The 17,304-nt window shown below is 38.1% G+C and overlaps 1 protein-coding gene across 1 annotated transcript in view; it reads right to left on the reverse strand.

Moving 5' to 3' along the window:
- Nucleotides 1–265: 265 nt before the first annotated feature.
- The window catches only part of LOC129245213 (protein masquerade-like), a 41,177-nt gene continuing 24,138 nt past the window's right edge, over nt 266–17,304 (reverse strand). Inside the window, exons 3-6 of the mRNA XM_054883251.1 lie at nt 7,126–7,713; nt 6,590–6,767; nt 643–940; nt 266–562 (exon numbers count right to left, since the gene is read on the reverse strand). Coding sequence (XP_054739226.1) covers nt 266–562; nt 643–940; nt 6,590–6,767; nt 7,126–7,713 — 1,361 coding nt within the window. The remainder of the gene's footprint in view (nt 563–642; nt 941–6,589; nt 6,768–7,125; nt 7,714–17,304) is intronic.

The raw sequence follows: 17,304 nt of genomic DNA on the forward strand, positions 1-17,304 counted from the left end.
AAGATACTCGGAAATATATTAATTCATATATTACTAATCTTTTCGGAATGAAATATGTTGAAAAATGTGTAGTTGGTCAAAAAAGTTACAGTATTTTTGCATTTGCATATTTGTTCTGTAGTGTTGAGATGTTGTTGAGAAATTAGAAAACTATGAAAATTGAATTTTCGAACAATGCAGAAATAATTAAATTACAATTAAGTAACGAGTCAGGTGGCATATCAGAGCTCACTGCAGTCTTTGGCAAGTGTGAGCCCATGCAGCACTACGCATTGTCGTTGGCCATCACTTTGTTGATCCACGGCACAAATTTCTGTATATTCGTGTAAACACCCGGAAGATGTTCGCGGCCACAGCCAATACCCCAAGACACCAAACCGATTAGCGTCTTTCGGCCATCCAATGTTAAGGTTAGCGGACCACCTGAGTCACCTTGGCATGAGTCACGTCCACCTTCCTTGTAGCCGGCACAAAGAAAGACATCGTGTATCGATTCACGGCGACCCGCCGCGCGAAACCAACGTTGACAACGATCATTCGAAAGCACCTCAACGTCCACTTCCTTGAATGTGAAAAGAAAGAAACAAGAAATGCGCAAAATTTAATTTTCGGTCGTTACAAATTTGTTGTGTTCGCATTCACCTGCAGCACGGAGGGCACAGTGCTTTGGCCATGCCGCGTGCGTCCCCAACCAGCCACTGTGGCCATTTTGCCCACCAACTTGGTGGCCGGTGGTGGCAGACATACAGGTATGATGTGCTGTTTGTAGACAACATTTCGATCAAGTCTGATTAGTGCCAAGTCGTTTTTGAAGTCTGCTGGATTGTAATGTGGATGTACTTCCTTGCGCTCGATGCCGTACTCCTCATGATTGAGTCGCTCTTCTTGGCCACGCACATCCCATTCGCCCAGACGGATTTTCATGTTCGAGTTGGCGGTGCTGAGGAGAAGAAGAGAGATAGTTCAAATTTATTTTTATCGAAATGTGCTAATGTCCACACTTATTATAAAATACTTTTGTAGATCAGTGAGCATTGATCTCCAAAAACAAAAATTAAACCAAACACAAAAAAATGGATACTACTTTTCCATACAGTTACATTTTACATTGTTACATTTTAAGACTTCCACCAAAATATTTCGTAATAAAATACAAATTTAAGCGAGATTAAGAGATTTGAAGGTATCTCTAAAAATCTTATTTTCTTTTTGATTCCGTTGCTAAAGTTGTGAACAATTTTTATACAGAACTTTTAAGCTTAAAACCTTCTATCATCTGAGGGTATGTTTTGGGGAAAAATATATTTTTATACATTATAATAATTTATTACTTTGTAGGTATTTTAAAATGTTTGTGGAACAACATCAAGACGCCCACCGCAAATTGTTGGAGAAGCTCGGCTAAACGTCGAACAAAGGAGGTAAGTGTCAGTTATATATACCTGTACAGTCACTCCCACTTTATTTGATACAGATACAATGTAAACAGAAAAAAAAACACATACAGGGAATTCTCGCCGCACTACAATGAAATGAGGGTACATTGCTTTGCGTGTTATGCTGAGAAATGAAATAAAGCAAAACAAAATATCCGCTGACTCTGTTTTCTAGTTTTGCAAAATATTATGAAATATACAGCACTTTACAAAAAAGTCATATCTGTATCAAATATGGTGTGAATGACTGTATTTTCCAATATTTTTATTTTTTCAGAAATATTTTGGCGGCAGTCATACAATTTTATAACTCTGGCGGAAAAAGCACTGCAGATCTCCTGCATATATATTATAAAATAATTCCTTAGCTATTTCTATTTGCATCACCAGCAGAATAATTAAAAATATTGTTAAAATATTTGCCAATTTCCGGCACTCAGCTAATCTATTCTTTGTAAAGTTTGACTATAGAAATGTTGCTGGGTTTTATTAAATATTAAAAAAGAAAAAGATTAATACACAATGCGCCTAAGAAACAAAAATAGCTCAGAAGTGGTGCTCAACAAGATCTGCTGACAGAGTTAAAATATTGCAGGCAGAGTGACTGCCGAAACGCGGCACAAAAAAGAAAAAAATTGCACATTTTTTTCAGACTGATAATGATTGTGTGTGAGTGATTTTGATAAAATGATATTTAGAACGCCTTTAACTAAGTAGAGAGCGGTCCGCGCGCTCCTGTAGCTCAAACTTTAGACTCATTTGTCTCGAAACGACTTTTCTCGGCTTGGTGTTGTCAAAAAAAAAAAAAACTATTTAACCGAATCGTCTGAAATTTTAATAAGGCTCCGTACTAGAATCATATTAATGTTTCAATTATTTAGAATTAAAACTAAAAAAAAAAATCCGATTTTTAGAGTGTCAAAGTCAAAACCGCGCCATTTTGGCCATTTTTTTTTGTTATTCTAGTAGCGGGACATAGTTAGAGTCATACTGATTAATCATTTGTTTGGTTTTTGTGCTTCCGTAAATAGAAGAGCCAAAATGAACAACACCGTCCAGGTGCAATTTTTCGGGAGAGTCAACTTCAGCCCCATTTTGTAAATTATTAAAATAAAAAAAAAGGTTTTTTTTTTCATTTTTGTATGTAAAACAAATTAAATAAAAATTCTACAAATCTTATGTATCGTTTTTCATTTTTTTATTGTAAAAAAAATTTCCTGAAAACACCCTAAATTTTCGAGCTCTAGACTACCGGGACCCCTTAAATGCTGTGTTATAGGCCCTCTAAATGTTAGAACCAGGAATTTATCTGCACAAATACCCATCAGAAAAAGTCGCTGCTGCACGAAGCTGTACAGGTTATCAGAAGAAGAAATAACTAGAAATCTTGAATGATTACTCTAATTACAAGCATGAAAATAAGTCTTAAGTCGAGTAAGGGAAAGATAAACTTCCATATGAAGCTTTCGTGTTGAATGTAAAGTGAAATATGCTCATGAAGTGAGCAGGAATGAAGCAAAAACACTGTAACAGCTCTATTGTCAGCAAACCCTAAATGTAGGGAAATAGCATCTGTTTGAGTTAGATATCCATAGAATAGCCATAGTGAAATGATTTTTAAAGGTGTGCTATTTAGCTCTTAGCGAATTTGACAGAATCAGCTGATGGGTTGACGCCACTTGGGGTGTGTTAACATAAAAACTGAGATTGTGTTGGTGATATAAGAAAAAATTCAACCAATGACAGAGCTCTTAACTGCAGTTAATTTCTTGATGGAAATTGATTATTGCTGGAAAAATCAATCTTAAAAGTTCCACGCTGTCAGCCACACCTTTAGCTGCCTTTAAATATAAAACAAAATTTTGTTTGATTTGAATGTTAATAATTTACAATACTTTAATATTAAAAGTGCTCGAATAATAAATATTATCTCGAGAATACTACTAACTAGATTCTGAGCTCCTTACGAAAACCGGGTATCCCTAGATTTATTGTATTATAAAAAAATTACTTCCTGAGCAACGCCAACTTCATCTTGAAACAATTTCATGTGCAATGTCATATTTACTAGTTTCACAAAAGCTTTCGAGATACTTAACCGCAAACCTTACTTAAGGGGTTACGCCACTGTGAAAATTCAAAAAACTCGATTTTTTTTTTGCGTAAATTGATAGTATAACTACTCCAGAAAATGTGGGAAAAATTTTAAAGCGAAATTCGCTTTATTCCCGATTCTATGTGCACTTAAGTGAGTGCCCGTCGGTTCGGCCCCATAGCGCTTACCATACGATGCTTTATTTCAAACGCGTTTTGCTCGAAACGACTTTTTTTGATACGGTGGGAACGATTTCTCAAAGACTAATGAACCGATTTTAATGTTCTTTTTTCAAAATTTTCGTTATCACATTGGCGATCGTTGTACGTAGCCGATTTTCAAAATTTTGAAAAGAACTATTTTTTTGGGCCTGTCGAAAATCAAAAAAATGGTGAAAAACACACATCGAAATTCAAATTCCCACCATTTTGTCAAAAAGAAAAAAAAAACAAACAAAAAAACGGCTACGTACAACGATAGCCACTATTGTGTAGATTAATAAAATTTTTGGTTTTTTGATTTCAGATGATTATTAATTGCTGTATCGCTGCCACCAGATGACGTCATTTTTTTTTAACTCAATTAACAAATAACAATTTTCAATATTTTTTAATAAAAATTTACATCAACATAGTTTAATACATATACAATAAGTTGCCTTTTGTCCGATCCTCGTATAATTATTCCTATTTACAATACAAAAAAAAAAATTCCCAAAAATCGATTATTTTTTGACCCCCCACAGTGGCGTAACCCCTTAATAAAGATGAAATCTCATTTAAGTATTCTCAAGTGATTCGCTTCATATCTGTCCGATAGAGTACAATTCGTTCGCATGAACAGCACCCATTCGTATGTTACAGAATCTGTATCCCTTACAATTTGTCACTTTTTCCAGCTTCACTGTGAATATTTCAGCATAAATTGAGATTGTTTTTATACCGGGTATTCTTAAAGGGCAAACAAAATAAAGAAACTTTTTATCGGGTACGCTGTTCATGGCTTTCATTTCACTGATAAAATACCCACTTATAACAATTTTTTTCTAGCCACACAGTCACCCACCATATTAACTGTCATATTTTACTGGCATGTAAAATATTTCGTACTCCTCATTGTAGGACTTTCTATTTCTTACATGAAACGATGCTTTAGGCACGCTTATGTATTAGGCGTTCATTTGGACCATTTTTCGGAAATTAGAGGTAGGTAGGTGTAAGGCTAAATTATTTACGGTGCTACATTGTAAAGGGTGATCAGATTCGAGGTACTTTTTCTAATAGAGGTTTTTTGACATATCGCGCGCGACTACTGTCAAACTAAAGGGTTTTCCAATAACAGGTGTTATTTTGAATAGCCCGCTATTTCGGTAGATGTCACTTTTGAAATTGCCATTTTTTGATATTTCACAAGTAGAAACTACGAAAATGGTGAAAATTTGGCAGAGACAGTTCGTAAAACTCGAACATTTTTGGGTCATCGAGAAGCACCTTGTCGGATCGCAATACAGAAATTGGTGAAAAAATTCGGCTGTTGGGGCAAGTTAGTGACGTGAAGAATAAAACCCGTGCACGTCGCTCAAGAACAGTTTAAAATATTGATGTTGTAGCCGAAAGTGTTGAAGAAAACCCAGGTTTGTCCATTCCTCGTCGTTCTTTGGAGTTAGGCATTCCACAAACGTCATTACACCGTACTTTGCATAAAGATTTGGGTCTTAAGGCTTATAAAGTACAGTTAACACAAGAACTCAAGCCGGTCGATTATAAACAACGTCGTGTATTTGCTGATTGGGTAGTTGAAATGCATGAAAATGATCCGGAATGCTATCGAAAAATCATCTTGAGTGGTGAGGCCCATTTCCACCTCGGTGGCTTCGTCAACAAGCAAATTTGTCGGATTTGGGGCTCAGAAAATCCAAGAGTTATTGTTGAAAAGCCTTTCTATCCGCAAAGTGTGACTGTTTGGTGCGGTTTATGGTCCGGCGCTTTACTTTTTCGAAAATGAAGCTGGAGCAATAGGTACGGTGAATCGATTGCGCTAATCATTAATCATCTTGATTTTTTATGCTCGGAATTGGATGGTATTGATCTGGACAACGTTTATTTTCAACAAGACGGCGCTACGTGCCACAAGCAACGAAACCATTGATCATTTATCAAAATAAAACCTCTTATTGGAAAGCGCTTTATATAATTTTTTTCCAGTATGCATTAACATTTCAGCATGGAAAGACTTATACCTCAACAACGTTTGAAAATCGTTGAATTGTATTACGAAAATTGACGCTCTGGCTCGAAATCATCGGCCAATATTTCTTCAAATACGATGTTTGCGCCAATGTAACAGTGAATGGCGAACGCTGTCGCGCTATGACAAACAACTTTTCGATGTCGGAAAATGAGGTCCACAAATTCCGCGTTCATTCTTCACAACATTTGGTCCCAATAAGACAGCACTACTTGCCACATAGCCCGTCGTTTCCGTGTGCAATTTATCTCTCGTCCCGCGCACGTGGATTGGCTTGGTGGCCATGATGATGTGATATCACACCTTTAAACTTTTATTTGTGGGGGGACTAACAGGCTTCGATTGAGGCATTGGAAGCCAACATTGCTAAAGTTATTCACGAGATACCGACCGAACTTTTCCAGCGAGTCACTCAAAATTAGTGTTTGGGGATGATGGAATTACGGCGCAGTTGCTGCCGACATTTGAAAAGGATTATCTTTAACTCTTAATTATCATGAATGGTTCTACACGAAAATAATAAAGATTGCTCAATTTGAATTTTCGGTGTGTTATTTCAATTTCAAATCCGATACTTCAAAATTGATCACCCCTTTATATACTACTTCTTATTACTGTTATTATAATTCATTTACTCAAACTCACTTAGTCCAGACGGCTAAACTAATTAATGAAACTAAATAAATAATTAATTTACTCTACTGTGAAAAAAACCAACGAACTTCAAATGAAGCAGAACCCAGGCGACTATGCCGCTCAATTATATTTAAACTGCGCTGCCATCTTTCCGCAATTGGCTTTTAATACTTACGTGGCTACACAATGCGCCGCCGTGACCACCCAGCGATTTGAGATAAGCGCACCACCACAGCTAAGCTTGCGCGAGAGAAAGCCACTTTTGATCAGCGCCACCTGCCAGGGATGTGAACCAAAGCCCGTCGAATGTCCGCCCACTATGCGATTGGAACGCGCGTACACTTCGCCACAGCCTGAAATAAGGTAAATAAAAAATGAAAAATGAGGTGAATAAAATTAGTTAAAAATTTACATATTTTAGTACAAAACTTTCAAAGTAAAGACAGTGCAATGCGCGCAAACCATGAAATTCAGAAATTCGAAAAATATGAAAATCTATATATGTAGGTGTGTCTACATAAGTGCAGAAGCGTTCAAGTGCAGTATAGAAGATATTTACATACAAAGAAAGAAAACTCTAAAGTGAAATTATTTATAAGTCAGAGAAATAAACACAAAGAGATGCATAGAGTTTCCCTTCAAACAACTCAAGAACCCCAGAAAAATAGTAAAAAAGTGACAGATGTAGGAACATCAAAACTGCTTTGGTACCCGGCACTGGTCGATAGGTGCTTCCATCTGGATAAATGCCGCCGCCACCGCCGCTATTGTAGTCTTCCGCCGCTTCGCCCGCATTCAAGTCCAACACATTGCCCACCGCATACGGCTGGGGATGTGGCAACAACTCATGCGGTCCAAGCTCGGCCGAATGCACAGGTGGTCGTTCCACATCGAAGAAAGTGTCCAAATGATTGGTGATGCCAGATGGCGAAGCGCCCAGGCCAAGATGATTTGTTTCATGCTCCCAGCTGCTCGATGATGCAATAGCGCCGCCGCCGCCGCCACCACCTGCCGGTCCTGGACGATAGATGTGTGGCTTATAGGGTCGTTTTGTGGCATACGCTGACTGCGTGACTTGGTACTGATGATTGTTGATAGCGGTGGGGTAAGTATGGAGTGGTGGGCGTGACGCTATGTTTATTGAATGTGCGCTGCTGCTTTGTGTCGCACCATGACTGTTGTGTAGATGGTGTGCGTGTGTGAGTGGCGAACTGCTGCTGCTGCTGCCACCATGCAGCGGGTGCGTGTTATGGGCCGTCGCTAGATCGGGGTAGATGTCGTGCAAGTGTATGATGTCACCTAGATTGGTCGAGGGGCGATTATATACATTAAGCGATATTTAGCGTTAGATATTTAGGTATTATAAGCAATTGTTTGTAAATAACTAAAAAGGTTTGCAGATTTCATAAGCAGAAAATATTTACATTTCTTGGCTCCTGACTAGCAATAAGGTAAGTTTGAGTTCAAGTACGCCCGCGATAAAGAAAACATAGCACATCAACCATATTTGACTATTTATTATTTAATTAATAGATTTATTTATTTTTTAATTTTAAATATTTCCTTCTAAAAATACAGTTCATTCCATAGCAAGACAATATTAATCCAGGCCTCAATCTTTGTACAAGATTTATAAAAAATCGTTAAATTTTCACCAAAATTTCAAAAAACTTTTAATCAACGATAAGCAAGTCTGGACTGGCTCAAAATTCTTACTGCTTTTTGATAATTTTTTTTCATGACGATGTTGCGTATTTTCTCCACATAAGAACCAATTTCGTGGATTTGTTATATGGAGAAAATGCGCAACACCATTAGCGAAAAAATCCGCGAGATTTTTTAACAACTCCAAACTCACACTTTATTAAACTAAAGGTGAATAAACTATAAAATTGCATATATTACATTTTTGAAGTGAAACTTCTTAGGCGGCGATGGGCGTGCGAGAGTGGAGAGTAAAATTTCAAGGTCATGCCACGTTTTGGGCATTTTGTTCCACAAGAGAGAAAAAAGATATAACGTAGAGGAAAAGGAGAGAGAGAGCTATACCTTATACGAGTATATATCTTAGATACACTTTAGGCTATTTTTTCTAAGTTTTTCCTTGTGGCTGCTAATTTCTACTGACAGGCTACTAACAGGCAGTCTTTTTGGCGCTTGTTTGTTGATGCAAACTTGTAGGAAATATATATTTGGTGGCTACTTTTTGGCGTTACATTTCCTTGGTGCCTACTGTTTGGGGCACCAATTTTTTTGGGTTTTTTTTGTGCCTACTTTTTGGCGCTTATTTCCGCTTCCTGGCTAGTGCTTGTACGTACTATGAAGTGCTATCCATTCCGGCGTCGTATTTATTGGTATTGCGTTGAGGTAATTTGTACCGTTGCTGCGGTCCTGGAATCGCTGCGTTTGTGCGGGTGATAAACACTCGGAGTAGTGCGCGTTGTTGCCACGGTTTGTGTCCGGCGTCGACCCTTCTCCGTTTTTTGTAAATTTTGCCTATTTGTATTCTCTGCAAATGTTGTGAATTTACTTAAATATATATTCTTCCTCTCCCTCTTTCTCCCTCTCTCTCTCACTCTCTGATTCTATCTCGGGTCTACCTTCCTTCTTTTTCTGGCTTGAAAGTTTCACTTCTGTTATGTGTACTACGCTACACGCACTTTTTTATTTTTGTTTCAAATACCGATAAAAAAATTTTAAGTTTCAATAATTTTTTTTCAAATTTTCTTAAATATTACACACAGTTTAAAACCCCGATTAATAGGTTCTTATTATAAAAGGAACTATATTTAAAAAATAGAATATATGTAAAATATTTATAATTGAAAAGTAAATAAATAATTATTCAAAACTGGTCAACATTTTGAGATGCTATATTTTTTTGCAGTCTGTACTGTTTAAAATTCACAGCATTTGCTTGAGTAAATTCTTCTTAATTTTAATAAAAATAGCATGGTGTATGGCCTTGGGAGTCTAGCGTAAGTGCACTAGCCTGCCATCTCAGAGGTTGTGGGTTCGAGTCCCATGTAGAGCCAAATTTACCTACTTCCCCTGATTTTAAAAACAAAAACATCCTCCAATTTCATTCCTCAACCTAAAAAACTTATCCTTTCCATCCTTACTCCCGCACAAAAGTCTGCGCATTATTTGCATTGTGGCTGCTAAAACAAGCAAACACAAAGAAAAACACACAGTGGCCATTGCAGCAGTGGCGCCAGCAAGAGGAAGCGGACAATCGCGGTAGTAGCGCAGATTCACCAAAATTTAGCGAAGTCCTCCACCACTAGTGCGATCCTTCTGCCAGAAAAATGTGATACACAGATGGCGCTTCAAGCAGCAAGAAGGCGTTGTTCGTAAGCAACGAAACTACTTAGGGTCTTGTTGAGAGGAGTGAACGAGAAAAAAATATTAAATTTAGGTTGATTGGAAGTTTGCACTTCGACCTCATGGTCTTTGTTATCCCCTGGTTGGTTGGTTGGTTAGAGTGGTGATTCAGCCAGAATCCAACTAGCGCTTCCGCACCATTTTGTTGCCACATCCTCGTTACCAAATTGTTTAACAGTTATTTGCAGCAGGACTATATCCAGTATGTGCGGTTTAGGAACCGTATAAGGTTATTGACGTCTAAGCCAGACAGTTGTTCGAGACTGTCGAACAGCGGTTTGCCCAGGGTTAACGTTCTGTCCTTCCATAGGGCAGGGCATTCACAGAGGAAATGGAAGATTGTTTCTTTTTTCTCCGGTTGTTTAGAACTGTGACAGTATGTGTTGTGAGGGATGCCCATTTTGGCGGCTTGTTCTCTGATAGACCAGAAGCCAGTTATGACTGTCGGAAGCCTACAGGTGTCCCGTCGTTTCATGTTTATTAATGTCGACGATTGCTTGAGGTTGTAGGTGGGCCATAACGTTCTGCTGACTTTGCATTTCGTCTGGTCTCTCCATCTACAATCTGCAATTCGAAGGTATTTTAGGGAAATTGCGTTTTTGACCGCACCTAGTGGAGTGAATACTGGTACTGCAAGAACGCTATTCATGGCAGATCCCCCTCTTGCCAGTTCATCAGCTTTTTCGTTACTTTCTATGTTGCGGTGTCCCGGGACTCAAATAAAAGTTACTCTATGGTTTTCACTCAAGTTGGTAAGGCTATTCCTACTTTACTCCACCACTTTAGAGGTTGTTATAGTCGCGTCCAGCGCCTGGATTGCAGCTTGGCTATCTGAAAGAATAGCGATATTGCCCTTAAAAGAGAAATCTACGATTAGTAACCTACAGGCTTCCCCAATTGCTAGTATTTCCGCTTGTTATCCCCTACTCATCACAGTATCATCCATACCCAGTTCGCTTATTAGACTTAAGATAGAGCTGGGTTGGACTGAACGTATGTGTTTTTCTTCTGGCAACAAATGGCGGAGATGTCTCAACCTTCTCCGCGTTATTGCGCTGCACTCAAGGAGAAGGTGTTTTGGAATATCCTGTTGCAGAAGGGACAAAAAACAGTGGACCACATCCCGATTATTTGCAGACGGCTGCGCAGGCTGCAATGGCCTGTAAGACTGGCCGTGAGCATTCTCAGTTTATCCTTGGGGATTAATATGAGATTTTTAAAATTTTTTTGTTTTTATATATTATTAGCAAGGGTGTCGTAAGAGTTGTATTGCGGCACAGTAGTTTACAAAGGCTAACAATGGTTAGCAGGACAAGAACGCATCGATGAACAAAATCATTACTCCGCGAGCAAGCACCATACTTTACCGCCATCAAAACTGGTACAATGAATTTTCTTGCGGTCATTGCTCATTCACCTCATACGCTTTGAGATCAAGGCATCTTTGGACATTAGTATGACGAGCAACAATAAAGTTTTGTTTTCTCATTTCGTTTCTCATTTTGTTTTCTTATTCGTTTCCAAAGTGCCTGGAAACTCGACTGGATAAAGTGCCTTGAAAATTGGTTTAAATGAATGCAAAGTACTATACATACTGAATACTATGAGGAATGTTTTGAAAAGCAATGAACAGTTTTCAACCATCAATATTCACTTTTCCATTGTTAAGCTAGAAATGTAAATAGTAATCCCGGTATTATTTGTTTGTTCATTCTTATTCTGAATATATGAGCCAAATTAGCCCCAAATATAATTTTTAGAAATATGATTTCTTGACTCCTGCGCCACTTAGTGATTTTTTAAAATTTTCTTACAAACATAAATAGATACAATATAAGATACATAATACTGTTTGTGCACACTGCAACTAGTTACACATAAACTAACGAGCAGTACAATTTTAGTAACATAAAGAGAATTTTGTGAAGAGATTTTCATAGTCCCTTCCTTAAGTTAACAGTCACCATGCCAGACCATGTGGTTTGATTCGATGGAGTCATCATTAGGCCTGAGTGGCTGAGGGAGTGGGCTTCCGCTTGTTTTTTAATTTCTTCAGCAACTGCAGGAATCTTGAGGTCACGATGGATATTTTTATTGCGAACGTACCAAGGTGAGTTGAGAACATCTCGAAGGATTTTATGCTAGAGTCGTTGAAGTATATTTACATTATTTTGACTGGCGCAACGCTATAGTTGCGCGCTATAGGACCAAACAGGCTTTATAATTTGTTTTTATATAGATATTTTGTTGCATTTGGATAGCTTTGATCTTCGTCCAATTAGCCATTTCATTTTTATTACCTTCAGATGGATGTCATGCCGTTTAAGTTTTGTATGTGGAATTGCGGCACCTAACAGTATTATTGGATACTGATTCACTTTTTTGTTGGTGAAGTTTACATGAGCTGACTTGGCATTATTCAATTTTATGCGCTACATCTTCGTCCATTCTTCAATAGCGTTTGTTGCAATTTGAAGTTTGGTTGTAGCTTTTTCAGCACTTTTTCCAAATGCTAGGATGGCAGTTTCGTCGGCAAAAGTGGCGATCAAGCTATTCGGGGGTATCGGCAAGTCTCTGCTATATAAAATGTATAGGAGCGGACCAAGAATGCTTCCTTGCCGCACCCCAGAAATTATTTCTTAAAGGTTAGAATATTTGCTTTCTTGTTTAACGCGAAAGTAGCGTTCGCTCAGATACGACTTTAGGAGAGCGCAAATATCATTTGAAAGGCAGGTATTTAGTTTGTTATTTAAACCGACATGCCAAACCTTGTCGAAAGCTTGTGGGACGTTCAGGAATACTGCTGAACACACGTTATGCTGTTCTAAAGAGTTTTCGATTGCAGCTGTGATTCTGTGCACATGATCGATGTTTGAGTGCTTACTGCGACAGCCAAATTGATGCGAAGGAAACAAGTTTTTAGAGTCGATAATTGGCGTCAATCGATTGAGGATGATCTTTTCAAATAGCTTATCAATTTGAGGCAGTAACGAAATTGGTCGGTATGATCATATCAAGATGTAAGTCTTTTCCCGGTTTTGAACTGAATGATTAAATAACTTTACTAATCAAACCAAACCAAACTTATATAGGGTAACTTTTTAATACCTCAGCTGTAATTAAATCGAATCCGGGTGCATTTTTATCTTTTTAGTTGTTCTAAAGTGTGGTTAAATTTTAAGGGCCTATATTGAATGTAAACTACACCTAAATATCAAGCTTTTTTCTGCATTCCATTTAACATTTTTCAATTAGTCTGAAACTCAATTTGAACAATGGAAAGATACATAATCCAGCAATGCGTTAAAGTTATTCAGGCTTATTATGAAAACGGGTGTTGAAATCAAAATGCATATCGCGCACTTCGTGAAGAAAATCATCTTCAGTGATGAATCACATTTTCACCTCAGTGGATTCGTGAATAAGCAGAATTGTCGCATTTGGGTGAATGATAATCCACCCACAAAAAGTCGGCGGCATCATTGGGCCGTATTTTTTCCAAAATGAGGCCCGTCAGGCAGTTACTGTGAATAGTGTTTGCAATCGTGAGATGATAACGAACTTTTCATGGCCCAAATTGGAAGATATGGATGTGGCCGATATGTGATTTCAACAGGACGGTGCCACTTGTCACACAGCTAACGAAACAATGGGTCTTTTGCGCAAAAAATTTAATGGCCGAGTAATCTCACGTCGCGGCAATGTCAATTGGCCGCCAAGATCATGTGATTTGACACCGTTGGATTCTTTCTTTGGTGTCGATAAGTCAGCAACAATTCAAGAGCTAAAGGATGAGATAATTCGGCACATTAACGGCAAAGAACCTCAATTATGCCTCAGCGTCATCGAAAATTTGGACCATCGGATGGAGGTGTGCCGCCGAGACCGCGGCGGCTATTTGCCAATATTTTGTTCCACACGTAATTGAGCCATACCAATATTATCATAATAAAGATAAATAACAATAATTTCCTAAAAAATTTGTTTTTTCGTTTACAGTAAGAGTATCCAAATTGAAAAACATATTGAAAAAACAAAAAAATCAAGAACATACAAAAAACATTGTGCATTTTATAGATTTGAATTGGTTTGCACCCCAACTTCGCCCAAAATAAAATTAAAATTTTTTTGTGTTGTATTAAGGTGTAACGCTTCTCTGCGGCCGCCGTAATCGAATGGGTTGATGCGTGACTACCATTCGGAATTCGGAGAGAACGTAACATGAAAATTTCGATTGGAATTCAATACTTGCAACCATACTTATTTGCCACTGAATTTAAGTAACAATCTGAAATTAATCAGTTTTTTAACTGTAAACTTATGCCCGCAACGAATTTTATGGGCTGGTCAGTAGTAAAGCGTTTACCCTGTGTAACATTTGGCCTCACATAAAACAAAAACTTACGGCAATAGAAAATTAGCCAAACTTTCTTCGACAAAACACGCACACACCTTTCATTTTTGATGTTGGTACAGAGACTTTGCATATGTGTGTCTGTGACGAATGTGTTGAAAGATTTTATTAACTTCCACTCAACCGCAAAATTAGCTACGCATTCACCTCAAGTCAAATAGATGTCAATGTGACTTGAACTTCCGACAAATCTCAGAAAAAATTACGCAAAGAGTTGAGTAATAGAAATGTAAAATGCGAAAGGTGAAATATAATTATCGGTACTTTTTGATAAAACAAAAGCTCTCTCTGTCAATTGATATCAAAGTAAGAGGAGGTAATTTTTATAAAAAAAAAAAAAAAAAACTGGAAATTTTCGCAATTTTTCACTGCAAAGGCTAATTAACAAGTAGCTGCCGAAAATTGTCACAAAGATTATGACAATGCAAAGTTGATTGGGCAGTTGGCCTAACTATTGTGTCATAATGAACTTCCGTGTCTTGCTTGGGAATTTTTGGTGCTAATTTGCCGCTGGACGTTCAAAACTATGCCCATTTCGTTGGCTGTGTGACAGAGAGTAACGTCTAAGCTATAAATAAATGGCTGTGTTATGTAAGAAATGGGCCAAAACCGAAATTAGTTGGAAGCTAGGCTTGTTAGATAATTATAATAATAACGGTACTCGTTTATTGCTTCGTATATTATTAAATTGTACTTAGGCCAAGCATCTCTTAGAATTTGTAGTATGCACTTTGATGTGGGATAACAACAAGAGGATTTTGGACTTTACAAAATGTCCTTAAGAAAACTTGAAAGTATACTGGGGGCGCCACCTGTTATGTCGATATGAAAACTTTGCATAACTTTGAAAAACAACTGATTTGTAGAGGGTGATTTTTTAAGAGCTATAGGAAAGTTTTTCAAAAAAACACATTTAAAATTCGGAAAAATGCATCAAATTATTATTTAAATCGATAGTACAGTCCATACAATTTAATGTTTGAAGATTATTTCGTGCAAATGTTGACCGCGACTGCGCTTCAAGTGGTCCATCCGCTTAGTCCAATTTTGGCATACTCTTTCCAATGTTTCGGTCGGTATCTCACATATAAATGCTTTAATGTTGTCATCCAATGCGTTAATTGAAGCAGGCTTGTCTGAATAGACATGAACTTTAACATAGCCCCACAAAACAAAATCTAAAGGCGTTATATCGCACGATCTGGGTGGCCAATTGACAGGTCCCGAACGTGAAATAAAATGTTCACCGAACTCGCCTCTCAACAAGTCCATTGTTACGCGTGCTGTGTGGGATGTGGCACCATCTTGCTAACCAAATGTGTTGCAAGTCAAGCTCTTGCGTTTTGGGCAAAAAAAAGTTGCATATTATTTCACGGTAGCGCTCACCATTCACAGTTACGTTACGATTAGCAGCATCTTTGAAGAAGTACGGTCCAATGATACCTCCAGCCCATAAACCGCACCAAACTCTGATCTTTTCTGGATACATTGGTAGCTCTTGCAATTCTTCTGGCGGATCTTCACTCCAAAATCGACAATTCTGCTTATTTACGTACCCATTAATCCAAAATGAGCTTCGTCGCTGAACACAATTTTTCGATAAAAAAGTGGATCTTCGGCCAACTTTCCATGAGCCCATTCACCAAATTAAGCAAATCTGCGTTGCGGTAGGTCGTTCGGCTTCAATTCTTGCACCAGCTGTATTTTGAAAGACTTCAATCCTTCCGCAAAATTTTCCACGTTGTTGAGTAACAGAGGCTCAATTGCTGCGAACGGCGACGAATCGATAATAAAATTCAATCATTTGCAAGCGTTGTTCGTTTGTAAGGCGATTCGTGGTTAAATTATAGACCAAACTCAAGAGGTCTGGCAATGAAACAAAACACGAAACGTGCGTTAGCTGTTTAAACCAACTGTTTAAAAAGATAATAGCTAAAAAATCACCCGTTATGAAACTAAGGTATGAAGACAGACGAATTCAAACAAGCAGAACGTTCTACCTCGATAGCTGACTAGCAATCAAAGTGCAACCAGTCGACGAACATGTGGCTTTCTATTGCAGTAGGTTCATGAAGGAACGCTTCTGACGCTCATTAACATAGTTCCACAAATGCTTGAGTCGAATGAAAAATGGAGGATAGTGCAAACTTTTGCAACTCGAATTACCGTGGAACTTTGCCATATTGATTGGAGGCGAAGGAATGATGCGAGACGAACGCGGCAGCAACCACCACTGTCGTATTGATACAAAGCAGTAAGACGAACAGTAGATGAATAAAACTGACGATTGAGCTTATTGGTCACGACGACCTCCAGACGTAATTACCAAAACGGTATCCCTGTAGGATGAACCGTCGGACTTGAGGTGCTTTTAGTGGCGTTAAAGTTCCACACTGACTAAGGCTTTCGATTGCTGTTACACCTCGTTAAAAAAAAAAAAATACCACCAATTATGTATGGATCTTTTATCCTAATCTGCATTTTTGTCCCAGAATCCCCTATGTATTATGGGCAATAATACAACCTAGTCTAACAGTTATAACGACGATTCGTTAGTATTTTGTGTTTCTGGTATAAGTAGGCTGCTAGCCTTCCTATTCTAGTTTGGTGATAGTTGAACTATCCACACCTCCAAGCAGGAGTTTAGCTATTTTGTTCCACGAGTTGCATTTTATTTCTGACTTACCCCGCATAATGCCGAGCTCTCATCGATCTGGTGCCCTATGCTTCAACTAGTTAGAGGATCTTATTTATTAAGGGTGGTTAAGTTTAAAGGGCCGGTGTTGATTTTAAATGTATTACAATTTTTTAAAGAAATTATGGTCATTTCTCTTTATTATGATAATATAGGTATGGCTCAATTACGCATTAAACAAAATATCGGCCAAATGACCGCCGCAGCTTCGGCGGCACACCTCCATCCGATGGTCCAAATTTTCGATGACGCTGAGGCATAATTGAGATTCTATGCCGTTAATGTGCCGAATTATCTCATCCTTTAGCTCTTCAATTGTTGCTGGCTTATCGACGTACACCTTTTCTTTCAAAAAGCCCCAAAGAAAGAAGTCCAACGGTGTCGTACACGTTTAGGT

Source organism: Anastrepha obliqua, chromosome 4 (genome assembly GCF_027943255.1).
Source record: "Anastrepha obliqua isolate idAnaObli1 chromosome 4, idAnaObli1_1.0, whole genome shotgun sequence".
NCBI lineage: Eukaryota > Metazoa > Arthropoda > Insecta > Diptera > Tephritidae > Anastrepha > Anastrepha obliqua.